At 51.5% G+C, this 26148-nt stretch overlaps 1 protein-coding gene across 4 annotated transcripts in view; it reads left to right on the top strand.

Moving 5' to 3' along the window:
* EEFSEC (eukaryotic elongation factor, selenocysteine-tRNA specific) overlaps positions 1 to 26148 on the top strand; it is a 246705-nt gene that overhangs the window by 164955 nt on the left and 55602 nt on the right. For all 4 annotated transcript variants that reach the window (XM_013055144.2, XM_004738634.3, XM_004738635.3 and 1 more), the window contains one exon: positions 18939 to 19595. In XM_013055144.2, the coding sequence (XP_012910598.2) occupies positions 18939 to 19595 (657 nt within the window). The remainder of the gene's footprint in view (positions 1 to 18938; positions 19596 to 26148) is intronic.

Below are 26148 nucleotides of genomic sequence, written 5' to 3'. Positions count from 1 at the left end.
GCTGTTGGCTTGGCCAGTCAACCTGCAGGCACACTGCCATGTAGGCCTGAAGGGTGTGGGACCTAGGGGGCACGGGGCGGGGATGAGTGAGCACTGTGTGTGTCCAGGGGCTGGGTGCCGAGGAGCCGGGGCTGGGAGCCAGAAGGCTGGAGCCCTCCACCACCGCCCGGCTCGGTGCCGCCAGCATCCGTGAACCAGGGCACGGCCCTCCCTCAGCGCTGCTCGGTGCCATCATTTTCCCCTCCCGTGACATACGACAGCGGGGAGTTGAGTGGTTTGTTTCATCTCTTCTTAAGAAAAAGTTAAATTTATAATCCCAGCCCCGACCTTCCTTGTAACTCATGTGCTCATCCTGTTAACTGGTTTAATATATGGCACCACTATTTCATTAAACAACATACAGGAATAATTAGTTCAGCAACGATGCCTCAGAACAAAAGCCCTTGATTTAGTTTAACTTTATAAGTTGCTCTCTTTTGATGTGCAAGAACACATCTGGGGTCTTAAAGAAAGCAGAAAGAAAAATAGAAGACGTTTAGTCAGGCTGGGGGTTAGGGTTTTCTGAGTGCGGCAAGTAACCCTTTGGTCCCAGGCCTCGCTAGCACAGCGGGAGCCCTGTCGTCGGCATGCGCCACTGGCGTCGGGGACGAGGCCGGCCACAGTGACCATCGCCAGCCCCAAGGAGGCAGTGCACCTTGCTCACTCTCACACACACTCTGCTAGGTGTGCTCCCCCGGCCCAGGCCTATGGCCCGTGCTCTCTGGGTGACTTGAGACTCTCATTCTGTTCTTTCGTTCACTCAGCAGACATTGACTTGACATCTGTTGTGTGCCAGACGCATGGCAGGCACTCTGGATATAACTGGTGAACAGGACAAAGGCCCCACCCTTGGAGCCGGCCTTGTCTGCCCGTCTTAGTTCCTCCGTCTGCTCCACTTGCCCTTGCTATTTTCCCCTCCAGCCCTTTCTCCACGTGTGCTACCTCGGGGGCCTTTCTGACTTTTATACTCCATTACATCCCACCTCTGTATGACAGCATCTCGCGGCCGCCTCCTGCCATCAGCCGAAAGTTTCAGCAACTTGGTGTGAGCTGTGGGGCATTGCCCTGCCTGCCGCAGCCTCAGTGGCAGCCGCTCTTCCTCAAATGCTCTCTCCCTGCCTCCTGATCGGTGTGTGTCCTGCCCTCTTCATCCTCAGGGCCCCCGCACAAATGTCACTTCCTCCCTGCATTTCCGCTCCAGGTTCCCTACCAAATGGTAGCCATGGCTCCCTCCTTGCCACCCTGGGACAGCCCCCACCACGGTGCACAGCAGCAGGTTGTCAGGTGGAGGGAAGTTCAGGCGGCTGGAGGGTTCTGTCCTGTTCGTCCTCGTGTCCTTAGACCTGGCATAGTGTTAAGGCCTACAGCAGCCTCCTCCTCGAACGGGGCTGTGTGGCCTGGTGTGCCCAGCCTGGCGCCGGCACTTTCTGGTGGTTTGACTACCTATGAGAGTCTGTGAGCCCTTGGCTTCTTGGTCCTAAAAGCTGCCTGGTAATCCCTCCCCCACGGACTGTTGCGAGTCAAGGGCATGCTTGGGAAGGGCCTCATTAGATACCCGAAACACTATAGGTGCTCAAGAAGTGGTAGTGCTATCCTTTGCAAAGGTTTTCTGGACTGAATTTCACACAGATTTTGTTCCAGTTGGGTTTTCAGAGCCCTGAGATAAGCTGAGTCAGATTAAGTGACTCTCTCTATCTCTGGCTTTTGGTTTCCAGGGAACCAGGTTTTGTGGCAGACAGGCAGGTGTCCCGTGTCTGTAGGAGGCCAGCAGATTCCCTGAGCTCCCTGTCACAACACCCCCATCCCTACCCTGCCACTTGATTTCTTCCCCATCCACCCCTACTGCCCCACCTCACCCAGGACAGCAAAAGGCACAGGACACTATTCTCGCCCCCTCTACCAGCAAGGCCTGGTGGGCGGTGCTGGACCCTTCTTCACTGGCCTCACTGCGGGCATTTACTTAGCCTGGCTGGACTGCAGCCAGTCTGTGGGTCAGCCCCTGTGCCAGGACCACCCTAGGGGAGAGCGGCCGCCATTCTGCAAGTCAACATCACCTCCTTGGCCAGCATCCCCGCCCCTGCTGAGCCGTTCCAGTCCTCGCCCATGAGGTTGCGGGCCATCTCCCGTGTGCTGTCCTCCTGTACAGCGCGTGTTCTGACAGGTACCACATGCATGGGCTGTCCGTTTGTGGCCTCTGGGCCAGGCACCTGGCAGGTACATCCGGATTCTCACAGCGGCCTTGAGAGGAAGGCAGCATTGCATTGAACGCCTTTGTAGAGATGCTGAGGCCAGAGAGGCCAAACGACACGCCCCAGGTTCAACTTCGTGACATGGGTTTGAAGCCATGTCTGTCTGGTTATGAAGTTACCGCTCTCAAGCCTACTCGGAAACTCTCTTCAGCCATCAAAAAGAAAAGCCTGGGGTATTTTCCCACCTTCCCACCTGGAATGTGTTTCCGTTCTAAGTGCTGTTCCTGTTCCCGCTCTGTGTATTTTCCTACACAGGGCACCCCCCCCACCACCCCTCAGCCCATTTTCTGTAGCTCCTGACCCTCAAGGCAGAAGCATCAGGCCAGCGGGCAGGAGCCTGCTTACCCTGCCCGGCTCCCTCACCGGGGACAGCAGGCTTCGGAAGGCTCTCCTGTAATCTCTCTATCCACACAGCCCTCATTTTAATTTGCAAAATTGAACCCAGATCGAGAGCAGTAAAGCCAGAGGACGGTAAATATTCATGCCTCAGTGAGCGAGGGTGGCTCCATTACCGTTGTGAGATTGGGAGAATTACCTTGGGGATTATGTATATTCATGGGCCGATTTTTATTTGCGATAGAACATGACTCACATTGGCCTGTGTGTTACCCGTTCTACCCCAAACAGACTTTGCACAAAGCTTATGCCTTTAAGCTTCTGAAAGTCATCTCAAGTGGATTGCCCTCTCCTCCTGCTTCCTAGGAGACGGGTGAGAATAATAATCACTCCAGCACCCAACCAGGGGCTTCCCATTTTTCTCTTGCTGCTATAAGACATGGTATTATTCTTGTGTCCGGGTTGCAGATGAGGAGACTGAAGCCAAGTCTCATGCCGTGTGTTGTTGGTATGGCCGTCTCCCCACACTGTTACCCTCTACCGCAGGGACTGTGTCCCGTTCTGTCCTGTGTGCCTAGAGCCGAGTGGGTGCTCAGAAAGTGCCTGCCGAGTCCATGCCCATCCTGTGGGCCTGCTCTGCCACTCGCACCTGGACTTCGGACCATCCCTCTGGCGCCTAGTGGCAGGGGTCTGGCTGCTGTAGGCACAGGGCTGGGTCTCCATGCTCAGGGGCGTGGGTCACAATACCTGGGCCTCAGCACCAAGCAGGCCCAGCGGACCACAGCCTGTCACCTGTTTTTATAAGTAAAGTTTTTTGCTGATGGCTGCTTTTGTCCCAGAATGGCAGACTTGAGTGGTTTGCAGCAGAGGTGATCAGGGCAGGCAGAGCCTGAAATATTTACTGTCTGGCCTTTTACAGAGAAGTATGTGAGTCGTGGTGCACGGGCCTCGAGGGAGGTGAGCCAACAGCTGCGTTCATGTGGCTCTTTCAAATCCTCTCTTTGATTTCTTGGTCATGTCAGTGAAATTGGGGGGCTTATCCTCACTTACCAAGGATGAAATAGTCTAGTAGTAGTAGTGTGAGAGACTGAGCTTTAATGAGCAATGTCTGCCCCTTAACGATGCCACACTCATCATTTCACGCGGGCTGTCTCCATGTGGCCCTCGCTCTGACAGAGCCGAGTTGGTCGCAGTGCATTGCCTCACCCCAGCCCTTAAGGTGGGTGGTTTGGAGCCGCGACCCAGGCACGGAGCTCCGGAGGAGTGGGGGTGGTGGGGAGCTCAGGTCTGGAGCTGGCAGAGCAAGAGTGATTTGGATTCCCTTTCTGCCCTGCACGCCCCCTCCGCCTGTGCAGTTCCTCCTGTCCCCCTTTGCCGGCCTACACCTGTCACCTTGTGGGAGCTCTGACTCTCCAGGCTGGGAGGATGCCGCTTTTCCATTCCACCCTGGGACAGCTTATTCCCTGACATTTTCCCATAGTTCTCACTTACATGTTTAAACTGATTTTCGTTAACCTTAACACAGCTCCTAAACTTGTCAGATAATGATTAATGTCGTTATCCCCACAACCTGCTTTCTGGGCGAGCACTTATAAATTCATAATAGCATTTGGAGAAGAGCTTCTCTCAGCTCCACATAAAAGGTATATATATGTTGGAGTCTGCACTTAGGAGTAGTTCGTGTGAGATAAATCTCTCCAGATACCCAGGAAAACACTTGTCAGCCCCTAGCTTGGCCTTTGGAGTGATCCCTGGCATATGGAAACTGAAACTGCTGCCAGCTACCACGCCTGCTCTGAGTCCCTTGAGGGGTACTTCTTTTTCTTGGGGAGCTCCTCCCCAGGATGACGTCTTGAGGGCCAGGTGCAGCAGCACTGAGGGCCTTCCATGTGCCTCGGCTGCGACCATTGGCTTTCTGGCTCTGGCTGCAGTTCTTTGTGCAACGGCTGCTGGTGACTTGGTGATTGTAGTGCCTGGCCTGAGTATAAGAACATTTAACCTTTGTTACCTGAAGTGCTGGAGCAATCGAACCTTCCAGATGCCATTTTCTGCAGCTCCCCCCACACTAACTCCCCCCATGCCGGGTCTTTTAATTTCCCTCTTTGAATCGTAACAGCTCTTTCCTGAGTGATAGGGACTGTGCTTGGACTTCACTCACGTCGTTTTGAGTTCTTGCTGGAGCCTTGCAAGCACTGTCATCTTCACTTCACAAACAAGGAAGCTGGGGCCCAGCGGTAAATGGGCCAGGCTCTCCCCTAGCTGGGAAGTGGCAGATCTGACCAGCATGGTTCCCTGCAAAGCTGGAGTGCTTCCTGCCGCACTGAGAGTCACATAGGACTACCTTCCAAGGCTGGTCCCTGGGACAAATGCCGGGAGACAGGCATTCCCCTCAAAAATCCCTTGGATGATTGCCAGGTGGGATGCCAGCCCACCCCTCAGTAGGGTCGCCCAGGGTTGGGATGGTCACGTTCCTTCCTGCTTGGATGGCAGGTGTGTATCTCCAGATGCTGGCACCTCCCTTGGCAGCGTGCAGGTGCTCACCGGTGCTCAAGGGCAGGGGGCTCCCACCGCAGCTCCATGTGCTCTGGGGCTGGCAGTCAGCCAGTGAGTGCCTGAGCCTCTCGCTGCCCCTTTGAGCCTTTCCCGAGGCCCTCAAGCGCTTGCATCCCTTCAGTTGAGTGCCTCCCTCCTTTGTGCCTTGTTTGCTCCGGGGCCAGGGTGCTGGGACAAATGGCCACTGTGTGCCACGGCCAGCGAGTGTGTTTCCATAAGGGCAGTTAATTCCAAACTTTATTTTTATATTTAAAACAAACAAGGATCAGGTGCCTGGGTGGTTCAGTTGGTTAAAAGAAACATGGATCTTTTACAGTCAGAACACAAAAATTTCCATAAATCTTAATGTATAAAATTTTAGGACTTCCAAGAGATTCTGTGCATCTAGCAGACAATTTTCAGGCAGTGCCCTCCATTTGCTCTCTGCAGTTAGGAAAGGCGGAAGCATGTCATGTTGTCTTTAGGGAATTGTGGGCATCTTGGCCTGCTGGCATCTCAGCAAGAGGCCCCCCCTAAGGAATGGGGATTATCCTCAAGGCTCCAGGTCCAGTGGAAAATGCAGGCTTCTTAGGGTCAGTGAGCTCCTTACTCCATTGTGGAACTGAAAGCTTTCCCTAAGAGATCCCAAGGAGGAGGAAAGAAGGATCCGGAGGGGGAAAGCTGCTCTTCTAATTTTGGACACCCAGCTCCTGGCTCGTTCCATCCTGCTCTGCCTAACGGTGAGCTTCCAGCCCTGCTTGCTCATAAGCAGTACAAGGCTGTAGGCCCAGTGCCTTGGTCGGCCTGGCACACAACAGAACCTTCATTATTTTTGGTGGAATTAATTCTAGGTGATGTATTTAAGTTGAAAAATGGGATATTTGATGTTTGCCTTCAAAGTCTTTTTTTTTTTTTTTTTCATTCTACTACTGAAGATAAAGACAAACTTGGAAAGCACAGAATAGTATACAGAAAACAGAAGGGAGGAAAAAAATCTTTGGTATGGGATACCCTTCCCATTACTGTTTTAAGATTTCCAAACATGAGTCTGCCTCTCCTCCTTGGACGGACCTTACTTTGATTTTGTTTTGTCATTAGAAGGTGGCTTCGTGACAAAAGTGACAGAGGCCAGTCAGATACAGTTCTCCCTGTCATAGGCAAAGCCCAGCCCCAGACCTTCCCCACCTTCCCTGCTCTCTATCTGAAGGTGGCCTTCTTCTGTCCTCCGAGGGGACCCGGGCTCCACGGCCACTACTGCTGCCCCTACGCGGTAGCCTCTGCCAACACCAAGGCATCCCGTGAGCACTTGCCCAGGGCCAGGCCTCTGTGCTCTGTGCTCGGTTGTAGCCTGAGATGTAGGCCACTGAGCTTGCCCTTCACAGTCAGGCCTTGCTGGGTTTGCATCCTCGTTTCCTCATTTGCCACCGAGTAGCCTTCAGCAGGTTACCGACTCTGTGTTCTCATCTGTCCAATGGCCATGGCGGCACCACCATGCTGGTGGGGTGGTCGTGAGGCTGAGTGAGAACACGCAGAGTGGCTGTGGGATGCCTCCTGATGCAGTCCAGGCCAGGGCATGTGGCTGGGGAAGGAACCTGATGGTCTTCCTACAGAGAAGTCACCTCTGCAGCTGGGTGTGACAGAGCCTTCCTTTTTCCTTCAGCTGAGGTTTTGAAAAGCCTTTCCTCCTAAAGCAAAGCAGTATGTGGTCACTCTGGAAATCTCTGTGCAGTGTGAAGAAACTGAAAAACAAAACTCTCGAGAGGCCTATCACCCAGAGGCAACTGCTATTTACAGTTTGAAGTATTTTTTATGCCTTGATTAGTTATCCAGTATTAGAGAGAGAGGATATTTCCGTGCTGATAAAATTGCCTCATGTATTTGATTACTTACATGACATCTCATCCTCCGTTCATTTAGCCATTTGTCTGGACCAGGGTGATCTCGGGTGGCTAAGAGGGTTGTGGTCATGAGCAGCGTGTCTTGGTCCCCAGGTCACTTCCTGAAGAACAGGCACTTCCCTTCGAGCATCTGGGTGGAGTGAAGGTAGGTTGGCTCAGGTTGAGGACCAAACAGTTCATTGTCTTCAGAGTGCCTATCTCTCAGGCCTGGCTTGGGGTCACCCCACTCCCCAGCCCCACCAGCTGGCTCTTGGTCTGGGTACAGCACAGAGCTGGGGTTGTTCGGAGCGGTCTCATCCCCCTTTGTGCCACTTTTCCCTTTTAGTTTGTAGGAGCTTAGAATCTTGTATCATCTCTTTTGCCCTCCCCCTCCTGGCAGGTGGCATGAGTATTTCCACAGGTTTTAGGAGAAATGAGAGTCTCCCATTCTGGGCCAGCTGCCTCAGCCAGAGTCCCCTGTGTCTCCCCATGTGGAGAAAGGAGGTTGGGCCAGGTTTAGTTAGGGGGCCTGCTGGCTTTGTGTCCTGCCTCTGTGGCTTCAGGGTGTTGCTAGGGAAGGCAAAACTCAAGTCTGGGGTTACAGAGTTCAGCAGGGAGACCCAGGAGTGTGTCTCTCATCCTCCTGCCGCCCCTCCCACCCTGCCCCCCCTCCCCTTACTGCTCCTCCCCTTACTGCTCCTCCCAGCCCGGCACCCTCACAGAGTCTGGCTCAGAGCACGCTGTCAGTCTTGGTTGAGTGAATTGATTAGAACCTGATTGTATTAAATTTAATTGACTAAAATGTCTGTCTCTTATTTTTGAAGAATTAATTTTTAATTATATAACCAGTTTATGAATGCCTGCATGTCCCAAAAGTGAAACTTTCTGCTTAAGGGGAAAGGGCCCATTCTGTCATACCCATCCTGGCCTCCAGTGTAGAGGAGACCACTGCTAATTCTTCTGAGTGTATCCTAAACCCTTCTTTATGCAATACAGATATTTACGTGAAAGTACATGATGCCATTTTGTAAATGTAACATGTCGTGTGGTTTTTGCACTTTTTGTGTTTCTACCCAGTATTGGCCTCCCCTGTCACTACAGACAGAGCCTGGCCAATGCACACATTTGTGAGAATGGACATTTCATATTGGCTGGTGCCATGTGCCATGTGCCGTGGATGGGCTCTGGCCCACCGCCCAGTCTACATGGAGGTCTCGTGCTCACGTGCATGGGTTTCTTCTCTGGGAGGCATCCGGAAGTGAGAAACCCAGCCTTGCTTTTCCTGGAACTCCATTGCACGGCCTATTCCCGAATCCCTTCTGTATTGGCAGGCCCTGCCTCATCAGGACAAGCTGCACAGATGGGAAGAAAGGGCCCCTGCCCTCTCAGAGCCCTGCCCCAGCATCAGCTTTATCTTGTTTTGAACCCTACCCCATAGAATTCTGCCCACACCTCCAGCACCTCCTTGTACTTTCCTCACAACCCCTTCCCCATGCCATTCCCTCTCTCCTAATCTCGCTTGCATGGCATCATCCTTCAAAATCCGACCCAGATGTCACCCCCTCTCTGCAGGCCCCCTGAGCCCCTCTCGTGGCACTCAACACACTGTGTTCGAAGTAGTACTTTATATACCTGCTTCCCACAGTGAGTGTAGCATCCTAGAGGGCAAAGACCGTGGCTTCCCGCATGTCCCTGTTGTCAAGTGCAGGGCCTGCCTGCCAGCAGGTGCCACTAGTACGTGCGTTGCGGGAATGCAGGTGGCAGCATTGGCAGCAGACCCTGAAGAGTGCCACTGTGAAAGGTGCATTAAGTAAGCAGAAGCAGAGGCTCAGGGTGAGCTGGCACATAGACGCGGAAGGAGGCTAGGCTGGAGTGGAGGGCTGGGCTGAATGCCAGCCAGAGGGACGTGATACCTAGAGCCTGGGCAGGCTTGAGCAAGGGCATTGTAGGACCCAGGCTCTCTACTCGGGGACTGACCTGGCAGACACATGGGGAAGGTTGACTGTTGGAGGAGTCTGTGTTGGAAATGGGGACCAGGAATGGGAAGAAACTGTAGATATGGGGCAGGACTATTCTAGGATTTGCTACTTATGGGCAATGGGGACTTTTAAAGGATGGGGAAGAAGCCAGAGTCTGAAGTTGGGACCATGAGTTGGGGCTGGGGCCATCACATTCACTGAGGACTTGGCACTCTCCAGCTGTTCCACTAGATAGCGGGTGCATGCCACCTCCTTAAAGCTTTCACAGAAGCCCGGTGGCCTAGGATGTATTAGCTCCATTTTACTGATGAAGAAACTGAGACTTGGAAAGGTCATGAAACTTACCCAAAGCTCAGAGCTAGAACACAGGGCCTGGTGTACTCACCAGAAGCAGGGGTCATGGGGCAGGGGGAGTACTCCCAAAGGGCTGAAGGAAAGGAGAGCCTTGGGACCCACCCCTTTTAGACCCAAGCCTGTCTGTGTTCTCTGTGCAGACCCACACGCACAGGTGCGGTCACGCTCAGCTCTCTGCAGACGGCTTTTCTGAGCCCTGCCCTAAAGACAGAGCTGGCTCCCTTGGCTTGCCTCCCAAGGATTCCTTACCCCCAAAAAAGCCCAGGGATGTCATTAAAAACAATTAAAGCCCCAGTTGTATGGAAAACAGAAGACTCAAACATTGGTGTAATTCAATTTAAAGTTTTATGGGATGACAAATGCGTGGAGGGTGGCTGGGAGGAGGAGCATAAAGCTTCCTGGCAGGCCCCTTGTCACTTTTACGGTTCTCCATTGTTGCAGCAACTAGGAGGTTCATAACTGGGGTTTGTTGGCGAGGTTGCTGTGGAGGAGCGGGGGCCTTTGCTGGGCCATGTGGTAGGAAACCAAATCCGTTCCCTTCCTCCCTGGCTGCCCTCCATGTGGCAGGCACCCTGTGGGGGACCAGAGGTAAGCAGAATAAACCCAGCCTATGCACAGGCAGCTGTCTGTGTGGCGCAGGGGGCCCTGTGGAAAACAACAGAACACACAGGCACATGGTGGCAATGACCATAAGGTGCTGTGAGTGCCACTGTGAGGAACAGTATAGGGTGCTCCAAGGCCCTGAGCGGGCGACCTAAGCTGGTCTTGGTGGGAGAGGTATGCAGGTGGGGAAGGTGCATGTGGGCCCTGCTGGGGGTGGGAACTTGACCTGAGCACCCCGGGGCCAGGAGAAGAGCCAGAGCAGGCAGACATGCACACAACAAAAAGCCCCATTCCATCTCTGACCCTAGAATTGGGTCTTTGCCGGGGGCTGGGGGGTTAGTTCTGTGGGCCCTCAGGCTCCTGAAGATCCTCTTTTCCTTTCCATATAGGGCATTCCTTTTTTCTTAACAGGGATCTCGGAAAGGAAGTTCTCCTTGGCTCCCCCCCTCTTTCACCAGGGGACAGCTGGTCTCTCTTGTTGAGGCCCCAGTGGCATTTTTGCGCAGAACAGATCCCACCTCTGGTCAGCCAGGTGGGAGAAGTGTGTCGAGTACTGCCAGGACTACATTTCCTGGCACCAGTGCTCAGAGGGCAGGGGAGCCGAGGAGGAGAGCCAGGATGGTGAGGAGGGGCCTCCCCAGATCTCCTGCCCCTCGTCTCTTCTGCGCCCCTCCTCCAAGAGCCATGTGGGCTCAGGAGCATGTCCATGAAGCTCCTCAGGCCTGGCAGGGTCTCAGCAGACAAGGGGCTTTCACAATTTATCTCTGGTGAACTAGAAGCAGCAGAGACTCTGAGGAAGCCTGGCCCTAGAAATGCATATAAAGACAGCAGTGGGACACCATGCCTAATCCAGCAGCCTGGCAACAGTTGAAAAGCCTGCGGTACCAAGTGCTGGCAAGGGTCTGCACTGCCCGTGTGGGTTCTGCCCACTTCAGAAAGCAGTCAGTGAGACCTGGTAACACTGGACTGTGGCCCCCACGCCAGCCTTCCACCCAGATAGCCATGCTAGAAAAACGCTGCACGTGTGGAAAGGGCCACATGTACAGGAGGTTACTCCACATCATCTCCTGCAGCAAAAACAGCAACTCATGTCCATCAGTGAGGGCATGGGTAAAAGGTGGGAGCTTTCCTAGAAGAAATACCGCACAGTAGTCAAAAAGACATGTACAGAGATAGCAGCATCTCTGTCTAGATAGATACATGCTAAATAGATACAGAGATGGGGGTCTCTCTTTCCCAGGAAGATTGGATGTCAGAAACATAATACAGAAGGAAGGAGACAAGTGGGAATGAGACTAACAAATATACAATTCAGGAACAAGCATGGGACAAAGTGTATAAAATAGAAGGATGAAAGTAAGTGCAGGGAGTCGAGGAGGAAAATGGGACTAGAGGTCTTCAACTCGCTGTCAACGTGAAGTCCGAGAGACAGGATCTTAGCAGTCAGTCTGAGGTGGTGGGAACACAGGTGGTTCTGATGTCATCTGATTCTCTGTACCTTTTGGGATGGTTTCCATTTCTCTAAAAACCAAGTGGGTGAGAATGGAATCCCCAGGATGCATTTGGTGCTGTATTCCCACAGTCCCAGAGGTGGTGCTGGGGGAGCTGGGGTTGGTCCCAGCAGGGGAGGCGCTGGCAAACCCCGGGGGCCCATACTGCCCTCTCCTTGTGCAGAGGCCCGAGTTTGGCTTTTTGTACAAGATGCAATTAATGCACTAGGCGGGGGTAGGATGAGGGGGATGCCTTATCTGTCCCCAGCCTAGCTCGAAGAAGAGGGAGAAATAAGAGCAGCCAAATTGAAACCTTATTAAACAAAATTGGTTAGGTCTGATGGAGCCAAACCTAGACTGATCTTTAAAAGCTTATTTCATTTTTCCCCCTCCGGTCTGAACCTCTTTGAATTGAAGTAACTGATCCTGCTGTAAGCTTATTAGTGTCAAACCTTGTGTGTTTCTTTTCCTCTCCGATTTACATTTTATTAAGTAATGATGAAGTTGCAAGGCCCCGACCCTCGCCTTTGGCACAGCCAGGAGCTTCCAGGCTCATTAGTGGAACGAAAATGGATAATAGAGGTCCAATCTCATTACAGCCAGGACCATTATTATAAAAATCTCTGCACATCAGAAAAACTGCTAAGCACAGGCTATTGTCCACTCCTGTCAAGCATCTGTTGATTCCGTAGAACGCCGAGCGGGCCCTAAACACTGCTGTTCCTCTGCAGTGTATTCTGATGTCGTCGGGCCCTTCCATTTCTTACCCCGCACCAGGAATGCTGCCAGAGAACTCCCCGCATGTGAGGGAACCTCAGTGCAGTGACTGTAACTCATTTGGACTTCCGTGGTGGTTTTTCTGGCAAGATCTAGTAAAAGAACTTGGGTTTTCCTGGCAGGTAGATCTGGATGCTGTGGATGAATGTCTTAACCTCTAGGGACCTCAGTTACATTGTCTCTAAAATGAGATCGTTGTTGGCCACTGAAAAGGCTACTCAGGTCTGTAGAGCATCCTGTGTAGGTATCCAGCCAATGTCAGGTGTCTCTCTGTGCACCTTCTGTACAGCTCATGGGGTAAAATTGTGAAGTCCAGCATTAGCCGGGTACCACTCTTCCACGCAGGGTGCCATGAAGAGCAGAGATAAACGCTCTGTGCCTCCCACCTTGAGTAATTTCTTTGGGAGGTTTTCAGTAGACTCCAAGACAGAGACCAGGTCCTTCTGAGTATAGCACCCTACAGAGTCCTCAGGATGCTGGGTAACTGTGCTTCAGATGCTCAGGAGACCAGGAAGGGTAACTGAGTGTGTCAGGCCTGGGAGCACACAGAGGGTTCCTTTGCCCTCCCATCTACTCCATCGGCAAACAGTTACATAGTGTCTGTCCCGTGCCAAGCACCGTGCTCCCCAAACCTAGACATGTTGGTGGCGAGGAGGGAGCAGAGCAGTTGAAAAGTCAGGTCTGAGACTGTCTGCCAGGCTTGGCCAGGAAGAGGCTGTTGCTGACTGTGGCCAGGGCAATCATGGCAGCCTGGGCAGGGGGAGGGAGGGACTGAGCTGCCCCTGTCCCCACCGCTCCCAAGTCACAGGGCAGGCTGGCTTCTCCTTACCTTCCCTCCACCCTGACCAGGGTCCTCTCACAGTGGAGTCTTCCCTCTGTCCCTTCCCTGGAGCCATCCTTCTGGTTCTCACCACATGGGCGTCCCCATCGTGGGTACTGGAGCAGCCTGACAGGGTAGGGCTGCTCTGCCCCCAGCGCCAGCTGCCCAGGCACGGTTTCTGCTCAGCTGGTCCAGGCACCGGGCTGCAGGATGTCAGACCTGCCTTGTAGCCCGCATTCATTGTCCCAAGTCTCAGCCTCTTTGCTCTGTGACCTTGGAGACATCCCAAACCTCTGTCTCTTCATCCATAAAATTGAATGTAAAAATATTGACCTGCCTCATAGGGTTTTCATGAAGAATAACTGACCCAGATGATGGTAAAGCCTCTTTGTTTGTCAGAAAGGGCCAAACTGCTTAGCAAGCATGAACTTGAGTTTTAAAAATTGTTTGCTTGCTTGATGTATTCCTTCCTCCCTCTCTCCGTGGGTCCATCCTCCCTTCCCCAGAAGTGCTTGGTGCCAGAATGCGGGGAAGGGCAAGAGGAAGAGATGCAGCAGCCACCGTCCCCTGTCTGAGCTGAGCTCAGGGAATGGGCTGGCCTGGCGGTCCCACACAGAGACGCCTCCCTGCTCTCCCACCTGCCTTCTTCGTGGCTGTCCTAACTGTGCCCCACCAGAGTGACCTGAGTCCCTCGGAGAGGCTTGGAAGGCTCCTTCCCCTGGGTGATCAGGAACATCCCAACCCCTAGCTAGCCTTGGGGCCAGCCCTGCTCCTATAGCATGGCTGTGTACCTCCATGCGCCTTTTTGGAGCTATGCATTCCAGACCCAGACTGCAACTCCCTCGAGGGCAGGGACAGTGCTGCACCCATCCATGGCTGCTCTCATTCATTCCACGAATAGGTAACAAGGGCGTCCATATGTCTGGCACTGTGCTGGGCACTGAAGATAGACACAGAAGTTAAAATAAAAACAAAGCCCTCACCCTCGCCCTCATGGAGGTTAGAGTCCAGTGTGGGATAGACAGTAAACAAATCTATGATACATCATGTAGCGACGAGTGCTATGAAGAAAAGTGAAACAAAGAGAAGAAGACAGGGATGGGGAGCTCTTATCGCAGAGTCAAGGATGGGCTTTGAGAAGGAAACATTTGAGCGGACAGGAAGGAGACAAGGAAAAGAGAAATAGGGCATCTGAGGGAGGAGCATCCCAGTCAAAGGCACTCGCATGTGTGAAGACCCTGAGGTACGAGCACACTTGGCATGTTTCAGGAGCAAGAAGTAAGAAGGCTCATGTGACTGAAGTGACATGAATAGAGGCTGTAGAGGAACTGTAGCGAATAAAGTCAAGAGAAATGTCAGGGCCTGACTGTAGGACCTTGGGGTCCTAGCAAGGACGTTAGTTACACACAGTGAGATGGGAAGCCAGTAAAGGGCTTGGAGGCGCAAGTGCAGAGTCCTGTCACCGCAGAGTCCTCCTCACCGCAGCCAAGGCTGTTCCTCCAGCTGGGACTGGGGAGTCCGTCCTCATGTGCCTGTGTTTCTGTCGTCCCCACATCCGATCCATCAGCACACCCCAGCATGGTACTGCACGGTTCCTTCCTTGCTGCTTTCTCTCTTTCCTTTCTTATTTCTCCACACCTTGTAGCCAAAGTGACCTTGTCAAAGCGCATGAGAGCACGTGTCATTCCTCTGCTCAACCCCAGGCCGCCACTACCACCGGGGGGTAGTGTCCTCATGCTGAAGGTGGTGGGCGCATGTCTCCAACCAGATGCCACTGCCCCCGGCCCCCACCCCTCCAGCCAGCCCACTGCCTTTCAGTCCCACCCCCCTACCCCACCACAGGTCACGTTCTTTCCTACCTCAGAGCCTCAGACCTGCTCTGCTCTTCTCTCTGCCTGAAGCCCCTGTGGCTGGTTTCTTCTACTCCTCTGGTCTCCTCTTTAGTGCCACCTCCTCTGGGGAGCCCTCCCCGATGACACAGGAAGGATTGCATCACCCAGTTACTTTCTCCCATAGGACCTCGTAATCTGCACTTATCAGTTGATGACTTTATAAGCTGCCCCACACATACCTTTTCCCTGACTCCCAGCAGTAGACTCCAGAGTCCGTTCCGCTCACCCTGTATCACTGCAGGGCCTACGCCTGGTCCGTGAGAGAAGCTTGATAAACACGTGTTGAGTGAATGCCCTCTGCCACTCAACTTGAATATCAGTAAATCCGAGTGAGCTGTTGAGTAGATGGAAGGACTCTCTCAAAGTTGGCCCATAAATGAAAGGAAGGCCTGTTTTTGCCCCCCCCCCCATTCTGGAGTTGGCAAGACTACTTTTCCATATTTTTGGCGTCCTCCATGGTCTCTTACATTCTTGAAGGCTGTCTTGTAGAATGGGGGCTTGTCGGCGAGTCCGTGTGCGGATGTGGCTGCATGCCCCCACCAGAGCCCACAGTCGTGCCTCGCCGCCCTGTCCCCATCTTTATCTGTTTCACAATTTCCTGTCTGGTCCCTTGAAATCTTGATTTGCACAGTTATTTGTCTTTCTGCTCTTCACGGTGCCCTCTTAAGGCATTCTTTATTATTTCAGTCCTAAGAACACAAACTGCGTTGAAAAGAACATGCTTTTAATGAAGCCTGCTTGGAGATGGACTTGCTAGTGGGGGTGGGGGCCGACAGTCGGGGATGGGGGGATTGCGATCCCGTGGAGCATCTGAAACACCAAGAGGTCACTAAGGCCCTGGCTGCTCCGGAATCTCTGCTCCATGCTTCCTTTGCCATGGGGGGCATTTCTCTTCCAGAATGAGATGCAGCCATTCTCTTTGGACGGCCTGGGGATTTCACTGGGTCTCCCATAAGCAGCGTCTGTCAGCCGCCCTATACGCTAAGCCCCAAGATACAGCCACAGGAACCTGGATTTAAAAGGGGGAAATAAGCAAGTCTGATAGGCAGATATTAAGAAATCTGGCATGACAGATGTTGGAGAAGACATGGATCCATCAAGAGTCTCTGGCCTGTAGCTGGATGTGTACACTGGTACTTTCTTCATCTAGAAGACATGAGCCCTCACTCACCCCTGACCCAGAAGTTCTGGTCCAAGGCCCCAGTCTTTCAGAACCCTCCCTGTGCTGTGCATCAGGCAGGACTCTGGTTTGAGAGGGAATTCATTGCACCATTTTCCAGCAAAGAAACTGGACATGACCAGTTGGTGCACATCGACAGGTGGCCGAATGGGAGGGGCTCTGTGTGTGCTTTGTGACATACAGCATCAGCAGCAAATGAGCTGCAGGTGTAGGCGGCACAGGCACAAACTCCCAAGTTCAAACACTCCGAAAACAAAGCGAAGTATTGATTAGGCATATGTACTACATATGTAGTGAGCCTCCACACAACCATGTACATGTATATCTAAAAAGAAAGGAACGCCACACACCAAATTCAAGAGAGTGGTTGCCTCCAGCTGGGGGGCGGGCAGGAGACCTAGGTGGGGGAGGAGCACAGAAGGACAGTGAAGTTATCGGTGATGTTTTAGTTCTCAGGGTGGACGATGGGGCCACGGATATTTACTCTCGTAATTTAAGAACGCGGAGGCACAGACTGGCAGAACCCTGAAGCAGCGATGGCAACACAGGAAGTCCACTTCAGAGCAACCCAAGCAGAGTAACCAGCTCGGTCTGGAGTGAGCAGGGAAGCTGTTCCAGGAGGTCTCCTGAGATGAACAGGAATTTCAGGTGGAAGAAGTCCCAGGGAGAAGGGTCCTCACAGGCAAAATGCACATGTGGTTCTGTATGTAGGGAATTGTTCAAGTTGCCCCTGGTTGTGGCTTCAGGTGTTGGGAGAATGTGGGACAGGCCATGCGGAGAAGCCAAGCAGAAGTCCTTGATGAGGCAGCCAAGGGGGTGTTAAGAGCCCCTGACCTTCCCTGAGCAGCTACCCCTGTGTGGGAGGTGGGAGGGCGGCGGCCAGGGGACTGATTCCCTATAGAATTTCACATGACCAGAAGCTCTGCCTACTCACAACAGCTACGCCCAAAAGGTTTGAAAGTAGGGAAGTGAAGAGGGGAGCCCATGTAGTGGTCGGTGCCAAGGGAATTGCATCATCCTACATGTTTTAGAAAGCTCTCCTGGAGAAGCGAGACGAGTGGGGTGGGGGCCAGAGGACAGCTCACCGGGCAGCTACAGGCCTGGGGTGCGTGGCGGGGGGGAGAGCTGTGATTTGGGGCCTGCCTCACTGGGCAGACGCTTAGTGTAAGATAATATTCTCCGGTTACTCTGAGGTGCATTCCTGAAAATCTTAGTTTCCCGTTGCCCTTGTAGACCATTTCAGAGATGTTTTATGTTTCTCTTTGATTGATCTTGGCTGTGGCTTTTGACACCACACTTCTCACTTTCTCTGCCCCCTGACCTCTTGGTTAGGTAGTTAATGATCTTTAAACAAACACTTGAGTATTATGGCTCTCCAGGAAAGGGCCTGGCCTCCTGCGCCCAGAGCAGCTCAGCATTCTCCCTTTATCCAAGGAGAAAACGAGTGTTCCACACACCCGGGCTTTGCAGATGAGGGTGCTCGACCACCTGAAGGCCAAAGTGTCTTTAACTGAGCCAGTTTCGATGGCAGGTTCTCTGAAATACATTACCCATTCCTTTGCTGTGCTAAGCGTGATCTCATCTCTCCGACAGTGGATCTTAGTAGGAATGTTCATTGATTTACGCAAACGTTTATTAGAGCCTTTCCTCTGTCTGTTCCTGATTTACTGTGGGTGCAGAACTGTGGGTGCAGAAATCTGCCTGGTGTAGTAGTTGGTGTGGTGGTTTCCAGAGATAAGATCAGGTTACTCCTTTGCCTAAACTCCTCTGCCACTTCCAGCTTGCCCTCTCCTCCCTGCCCTCCCTGCTGCAGCCCTCCCGCCTCTTTGTTTATTTCTCAGACCCACACAGCCTCCATCCTGGGCCTGTACATTCATTAGTTTCCCTGTTCAGAACTCTCTTTTTCTGGACCTTCACACAACTTCTTATAATCAGGTCTTAGCTGAGTCATCGCCTCTACAGACGTCTTCCCTGGCCACCGCTCTGAAAAGCCAGACCTCCCCTTACACGCTAGGCCTTCTTTATATATCTTATATATGTATACATATTGTATGTACTATAATACTCTATTATATGTATAGAATTATGTTAGTTATATACTGACACACAAAGCTTCATAATAGTATCAGCACAAACTTAGTTAATGTTAACGTATTTGTAGTTCTGTTGCTGTTTCTCACTCTGTTCCCACCGCCAGAACAGTCCCTGTCTCACTGTAGTCCCTCATTGTGACCTGCCCTGGAGAAGCGCACAGGCTTGTGGGCAGATCAGCACAGAATAGGCAGTGACAGCAGAGCAGGCTGTGTATGACTCAGAGGAGCTTGGAGTCGCACCAAAGAGAGAGGGATAAACCCTACCCACTGTGGGTCAGGGTAGACTTTCTAGAGCAATGGGGTTTGGCCTGGGCTTTCAAGGACAGATGGCCATAGCTTGGCAGGCTGAGGACCTAGGGGACCCATTCTGCATGTGGTGACAAGCCTCTGCAGAGGGCTGAAGGCGAGAAAGTGCTGGAATGGGGTCTGGGGCGGAGCAGCGACTAGAGGGACGGAGGGAGCTAAGGTAGCTGAGGATTTGGCTGCCGTGACCACCATCCGCATCCTGGACCAGGGGACCCCGCGAGCCTCATGTTTGCAGGGTGGAGCTTGTTCTGGCCAGGGGGAGTCTGAGCTCCCCAGAGCTCTTCTGGGGTGCCATGCCTGGGGCCGGGTTGGTGTTGGCAGTCCTGGGATGGGGACTTCTCCAGCTGGAGGCCCTCCCCACCAGCCTCAAGGCTCTTCGTTTCCTGAGTTTTCTCTTTTGCTGCCCCCCAGGTGGTGAAGAAGGTGAAATCCATGCAGATGTTTCACATGCCTGTTACCTCAGCCATGCAGGGAGACCGCCTGGGCATTTGCGTCACCCAGTTTGACCCCAAGCTGCTGGAGCGTGGCCTAGTGTGTGCCCCCGAGTCCCTGCACACTGTCCATGCAGCCATCATCTCTGTGGAGAAGATTCCGTATTTCCGGGCGCCCCTGCAGACTAAAGCCAAGTTCCACATCACGGTGGGCCATGAGACGGTCATGGGCCGGTTGATGTTCTTCAGCCCTGCCCCCGACAGCTTTGACCACGAACCTGTGCTGGACTCCTTCGACTTCTCTCGAGAATACCTCTTCCAGGAGCAGTACCTAGAGAAGGATTTGGCACCAGCGGGGACGGACAGTGATGAGGCTGACAAGATGACGGGCCAGGCCGCCGAAGGCTGCTGCCCACGGCAGCAGTGGGCCCTTGTGGAATTTGAGAAGCCTGTCACCTGCCCTCGGCTGTGCCTGGTGATTGGCTCCAGGCTAGATGCGGACATTCATGCCAACATGTGCCGGCTGGCCTTCCACGGCGTCCTGCTGCACGGCCTGGAGGACAAGGACTATGCTGAGAGCTTCTTGCCCAGGCTGAAAGTGTATAAGCTGAAGCACAAACATGGCTTTGTAGAACGGGTAAGCAGTCCCTCCGCCCATCATCCTAACTTGTTGGGCCCGGGTGGCCCAGATGGACATGTTTGGGGTCCATGATGAACCAGGAAGACCTCAGAGGCCTCTGGTCCCAACTTTTGAGGTTTTCAAACAAGGAAACTGAGGCCCAGAGTGGCTGAGTGGCTTGCGTTCTCCTAGCCCTTAGTCATAGAGCCGGGGCCTGCACCAAGGTAGGGGAGCCCCACGGCACCTGCTCCTGTCTCCTTCAGGGGTGAAGGTGGCTGTGTAGGGCAGAGCAGCCTCGGGCCCTCATGCTAACTGTTGCAGACAGCAGCATTTCACCTGGGCCAGAAGCCAGTGTTGTCAGTGGCCTCCTTGAGCAACAGGTAAGAGGCCAGGCCTCGCCCCTCCCAGCCTGATGACCAGGCCCTTGCTCTTGTGTCCTCAGTAGGAGCTGAACCTTCATCAGGCAGGGTGGCTGCTGGGTCACATCAACAGAGGGAGCATGGCTAGCCCTTGTAGGGCAGGCCTGGCCAAGCGGGTCCTTAGCCTATGGGGTAGGGCCTGGCCAGGTGGGTCCTCAGCCTGTGGGGTGGGGGTGTAGGGAATGATGGTAGCAAGGGGTGTCAGAGGGCAAGAGGTGGGAAGGTACAGGAAGGGGACACAGTGGGAGGCCTGGGCTGCTGGCTTCCTAAGGTTCCTGGTATCAACACTGGATATAGGTCTTGAGCCATGGGTGAGCCAATCTGGTTCACAGGCCTTTCACGAGAGGGGGCAAATGCAGTAGCCTAGACCCAAAGGAGGTCCTGAAGTCCTGGGATTGCCTTCTGTCAGGTGGGCCCCATCCCCCCGCTTGTCTCTCGCTGTAGGTCTCAGTGGGAATCCCTGCCTCCTGGACTTTAAAGAGATGGGGAGAGAATGTCCAAACCTCACTCCTCCCCGGCTGTGGGCCCCTGCAGGGCAGGCCTGGCTGTGGATGGTCCTGGGACTCCTATCCAAGCTGGGTGAGCACGGCTGTGCTGAGACCCCAGTGTTGGGAGGGCCTCAGCAAGGCTGCAGTTCTGTTCCTTAAACGGCAGGATGAGGGTTACCTCTCTGGGCGCAGGGCCCTGCCCATGTCAGCATGGGCCCCAGCATGGGGTCTGACCCTCACCAAAAAGGCACTCGGGAGAAAGTGTCAGGGCCTTGGGGGCCAGCTGGGGCTGGGTGGAAGCCCCAGTGCAACCCCCGACCCTGCCTCTTTCCCCTCTCTTGGATCCCCACGTTTCTCCTCTGGAACTCTCACTGCAGAGGCTCCCACTCACTCCCTCCTTCTCTCAGGATTCTTCCTGGGACTCAGGCCCAATTCCCTTCCTCTTCTGCCTGTGTCTAGACCTGGCCTCTGATGGGAGAATTGGTAGAAGTTGCTTACTTACCCGCTCACAGTCCATCTGAAACTCAGGATCCTTAGCTCTGTAATCTCAGGCCTCGCACTTTGAGGCCAGCCTCACCCACTCAGGCGGACAGGCTTGGTCAGCCTGTGCTGCTACTGGAGTCCTGGAGCTGGAGCCATGACTGCCCCCACCCCTCCATCCTCCACCCCATCCACCGCTGTTGCTGTCTGTCCCTCTGTGAAGGTTGGCTTCCTCATCTGCGGAGCAGCAGCCTAAACTCCCAGGGCTGCCAGGAGGGGTCAAGGGCCGACCATGAGGGTCACACAAATGCTCCCTCAGCCGGGGGCCAGCCCTGAGATGCTGATTGAGGACGAAGGTGATAAAGTGCACGTCGCTCGTTTGTCTCGCTTGATTTATTAGCAGTCTTATGAAGTATAATTATTCTCTGGTGAAATATCTGTCATGGAGTAATGTCCCACTTGGTGAGTTCTTGGTCTAATTTCCCCACTAAGGCCTGCTGGTGGTGGAGCAGCAGTGACTTCCTTCGAGAATGAGGAGTGTGGGTTGTGAGGAGCAAGTAAACATACCATCGAATGCCTCTTGCCTCCTAAGGGGCCGTGGCGGGGGGTCCAGGAGACGTGCTGAGCCAGCCCCTGCCACCAGGCTAGGGTATCCCTGGGGCCACTGGCCCTTTCCTCCTCAGTTCGGGGAGGCCAGAAGTGGAGGCAGAAGAGCCCCAGACTTGGAGTCAGCAGACCCCGCGCAGACAGCCTGAGCGGAAAGCCTCCCTCCCCCCAGGGACTGCTTTGGAGGAGTCCTGATACTGGGGTCCTGCAAGGAAGGAAAGAGCACAGTACCTGAGTACCCCATACCAGCCCCTTAAGGCTCTAGCTGAATGGACACCTGTCCTATATCACAGGTTCGCTTCTGGGCCCAGGGGCAGGAATACACCTGCCTCCCGCCCCCCTCCAGCCGATCCCTACTCTTTTTACTCAGCACCTACTGTGTGCCATTATGGGCTGCATACCTTATTTTGAAGCCTTATAAAAATTCAAGGAGGAAGTTATTATTTTTCTATGCACTTTTTTTGAAATTATTAAGTAGATCACTTTCTTCATCCTAAAATTATATGTAAATATTTGGGAGAGGTAATTCAATGGTAAAAATATGGTAAAAAATAATTCAAACAATATGAAAAGTTACTCCCAAAAAAAAGCTCGTTTTCTTCCTGCTCTGAACTCAGGCCATCAGGGCCCCTCTGCAAAGGCAGCCATGCTGGAGACCAGCTCAAGACATGTGAAGCAACCTGCCTAAGGTCACAGGATGGTCAAGTGAGGATTTGAACCCAGCACTGACTGGCCTCTGAGCCCTTATCTCTCCAGCATATCTGTTAAATTCTTGCCAAGTGAGCTGAGAGGCTAGTGTGCTCTCAAGAAGCTGGAGTCTCCTTGGCAAGAGACTTTTTTTCTTGGTCAGGTTGGTAAGCATTGAACTTCTGGGATCACACAGCCTGGACTCAACCCTTAGCAGTACCATGTAACAACTGTATGCCTTGGGCAGCCAATTTACATCAACAGGCTCATTCATTTAAGGAGCAGACTGTCTCCAGCTCACGGTGAAGTGGCTTCATACCTAAGAGTTAAGTCTAGCTCAGGGGAAACAGGAAGGAGGTTTCCTAGTATAGCTCACGAGTAGAAGGCTGGATTTACTCCAAAAGGCAGCCCCATTTGCTTTGAGCAGGACCCAGAGTACACAGAGATTTTCAGATCACTTAGTTGGCCACAGTCTTTGCCATGTGGCAGACTGGTCAAACGTGGAGGCCTGGGCTTCAGTCCCAGCCTGACCCACTCCTAGTGTGGAAACATGGGCAGGACCAGGGAATTTTGCAGAGCTGCCCCATGGGGGCAACATCTTCCATTTATAAACGAGGAAGGCCCAGCCCTATACAGATATATGTTGAATGGATACTTTCCATCTGGACAGACTTAAGGCATATAGTCCTTCTGAGCCCATTGCCTAAAAGACATTCATGCATATATCCAGATGTTTACTTAGCTCCTATGTGTGCGAGGCATTGGGGAGACAGCAAGGCAGGCAGAATTCTTTTCTTTTTTTTTTTTTAATTTTTAATTAATTTTTAATTTTTTATAAACATATATTTTTATCCCCAGGGGTACAGAATGGCTAAAATCAACGAGTCAGGAAATGACAGATGCTGGCGAGGATGCGGAGAAAGGGGAACCCTCCTAACTGTTGGTGGGAATGCAAGCTGGTGCAGCCACTCTGGAAAACAGCATGGAGGTTCCTCAAAATGTTGAAAATAGAACTGCCCTATGACCCAGCAATTGCACTATTGGGTATTTACCCTAAAGATACAAACGTAGTGATCCAAAGGGGCACGTGCACCCGAATGTTTATAGCAGCAAGGCAGGCAGAATTCTTATTCTCACAGGGAGACTGACAAGGAAGAGTACCTTAGATGTTTTCAGGTAGTGGTAAGTTCTAGAAAGAAGTGAGGTAAATACAAAATGATTAGGACAGTGCTTGGCACATGAAGAGGCCAGCTGTTAACCCTCCCTAGGTCTTCTCTTACTTCTGTGCTCTGCTTCACTTGCTCACACTGGAGAATGGATCCAACTCTGCAGATGAGACTTCACACGGTGGTGTCACCTACAGTGTCTGTGGCCCTTGGGCCACATCCAAGAAGTTGCCCTTGCCCCAAATCTGATCATCTTTAACAAGCTTCTTTTCTCTGGATACTTTATACACTCAAACACGATTTAATTAACTTACCACCAGCAAATGGCTTTCCTCACTTGGCTAACAAATGAATCACTTGGAAACTTACTTTGATTGTATTCTATTCTCTGTCTTTTTGTTTTGTGAAGAAATTCGGCTGTGATGAGATGTATTGCTTGAAATCGTCTCATTTTTTTTCTGTGAGCTGGGATTACTGTGATGTCAGTATATGCTGTATTTTATTAACACAGTCCATAAAAAACACAGAGCTCTGCCATGTAATTCGATAAAATAATAATCTGCACCTCACCAGGCATAAAAAGTGTGACATTCGAAGTCCACTTTTCCTGTTTTGACATGGTGCCTGTGCACTGATAATAGAATTGAATAAATAAAACATATGGCTGGGTGAGCTGCTGTGAAGCCATCCCAGAGTCATGGCACCCAGTACCTTCTAGGTCAGCTGCTCAACTCTGACACTGGGGCACAAAAGCAGCCATAGACAAGGTAGAAGCAAGTAGGTGTGGTGGAGTGCCAGTAAGACTTTATTGATGGGCACTGAAATTTGAATTTCTCATAGTTTTCCTGTGTCAGGAAATATCCTTCTTTTGGTGTTTTTCAAGCCATTGGAAAATTGAAGAACCATTCCTAGCTTGAAGGCCATACAGAAACAGATACTGGGCAGCACTGGGGCCTCTAGCTCTAGTGTGTTCACTTCTGATCTAAAGGATAAATAGGACTCTTGAAACACATTGAGCATCCTGCAAGGAAAAGTCTAATCACCATCGACAACCACAGGTACTCAACTCTGTCTGCAGTCCTCAGGAATTAGGTCCTGAAAATGGAGATCAGGTTAACAGAAATGCTCCAGAGGTCTCACCTGAGGGAGAGAAGAAGGGAAGTGAAGGTGTTCTAAAGGGCTAGTCTTTCTAGCGAGAGGGCTTGGGAAAGGGACTTAGAGCCTGTGGTGGGGAGGGACATTCTTACTATCCCATTTTCAAGTAAAAATATAGAAAGATGTGTCAGATTATAAACACAAAGAGGAAGAAACTATGAATGGAACTGGAAAGTATAGCACTTCCACACACACAAAGGAAAAACTGGAATGTATTTGATTGAATCAACAAAAATGAGGGAAACAAAAACGTAAATAATGACAAAAAACAGAAGGAAGTCATTATATCCATCATTACACTAAACATGAGTGGCCAAATTCTCCTATTAATACAGAGATCAGTAGTTTGGATTAAAACAAATATGCCATTTATAGGAAACACACAGTGGTACATGAAGGCTACGAATAAAAGGATAGAGAAACATCAGGTTACTGAACAAAAAGTATGGGTGGTAATTTCTGACAAGTTAATTTCAGACAAGCTAGAATTTCAGACAAAAATACAAAGATAAGGGGAGACATTGCGTAATGATAAAGGGCATGGTTACAAACTTGCACCTACCAAACATGTAGAAACAAAATCTGTTAGAAATCCAAGGAGAACTTGGTAAAAAATGGAGTCATAATTATACTGGGGCACTTTAGAATGCAGATTCTGAAATTGGACAGGCCAACTAAACAACAGATAAGGACACCAACTCATAACATGATTGCTATGCTTGATTTCTAGATAGAAATTTTAAAAAATACACTTTCTCTTTATTTTCCATGGAACATTTACAAAACTGGACTTTCAGTATTAGTCATTCAAAAAATATTTGTAGAACACCTGTGTGCTATTTTCAGGGCCTGGGGATATAGCAGTGAATAAGAGAAACAAAATCCCTGTCCTTGTGGAACTTAGGTTCTGGTTGTACCTGTGGCCACAGAGAAAACCCTAGTAGACTTTTAAAAGTAGAAAACATGAACCATTAAAATTAGAAATGAAGATTAGATATAGACACACTGATGTTGTGCATTTGTTCATTGTTCCATGTGTTTGCAACTTGCAAATTTTCAGGCAGCAAGTTGCTTTTCGAAAAAGCCTTACTTTTTCTCATACTGTTATATAATGTAGAAGCCCTCCTAGTAATAACTTTTCCTCTTTTCTCGGGTTTTTTTTTTCTTTTCTTTTTTCTTCCTTTGATCCTTTAATTACATCACAAAGAAAGTCTTAGATTCCCTTGAAGGTGATTTTAACACTCCTGTGTTCCATGCTAATCTGCCTTTTGAACGGGTAGGAAAACAGGACCAAGATACATCCTTCCAGGAGCAACAGTCTGTGACTAGGATCCAATTCATTTTTTAAATCATATTTACTTTACCATCAGGTTCCTGTTTATGGTGACTCTTGTTTTCTCTCTAGGGTACGAAGTGAAGTTTCCCTTTAAGCAGAGGTATTTAAAGAGAACAATTAGGTAAAGGCTCTTTCTTTGCAGGTGTGCAAAGACCTGGTGAAAGTGAAGGGGGTTGGAGAGTGTTTCTCAGCTGGAATGGAGCTGCTGGGCCATGCTCCAGAGGTCCTTGCCTC

The sequence above is a fragment of the Mustela putorius genome, unplaced genomic scaffold (genome assembly GCF_011764305.1).
Source record: "Mustela putorius furo isolate JIRA1106 unplaced genomic scaffold, ASM1176430v1.1 tig00003850_pilon_pilon_pilon, whole genome shotgun sequence".
Classification (NCBI taxonomy): Eukaryota; Metazoa; Chordata; class Mammalia; order Carnivora; family Mustelidae; genus Mustela; species Mustela putorius.
The sequence above is the reverse complement of the archived record's forward strand: the minus strand, read 5'-3'. Positions and strand labels throughout refer to the sequence as shown.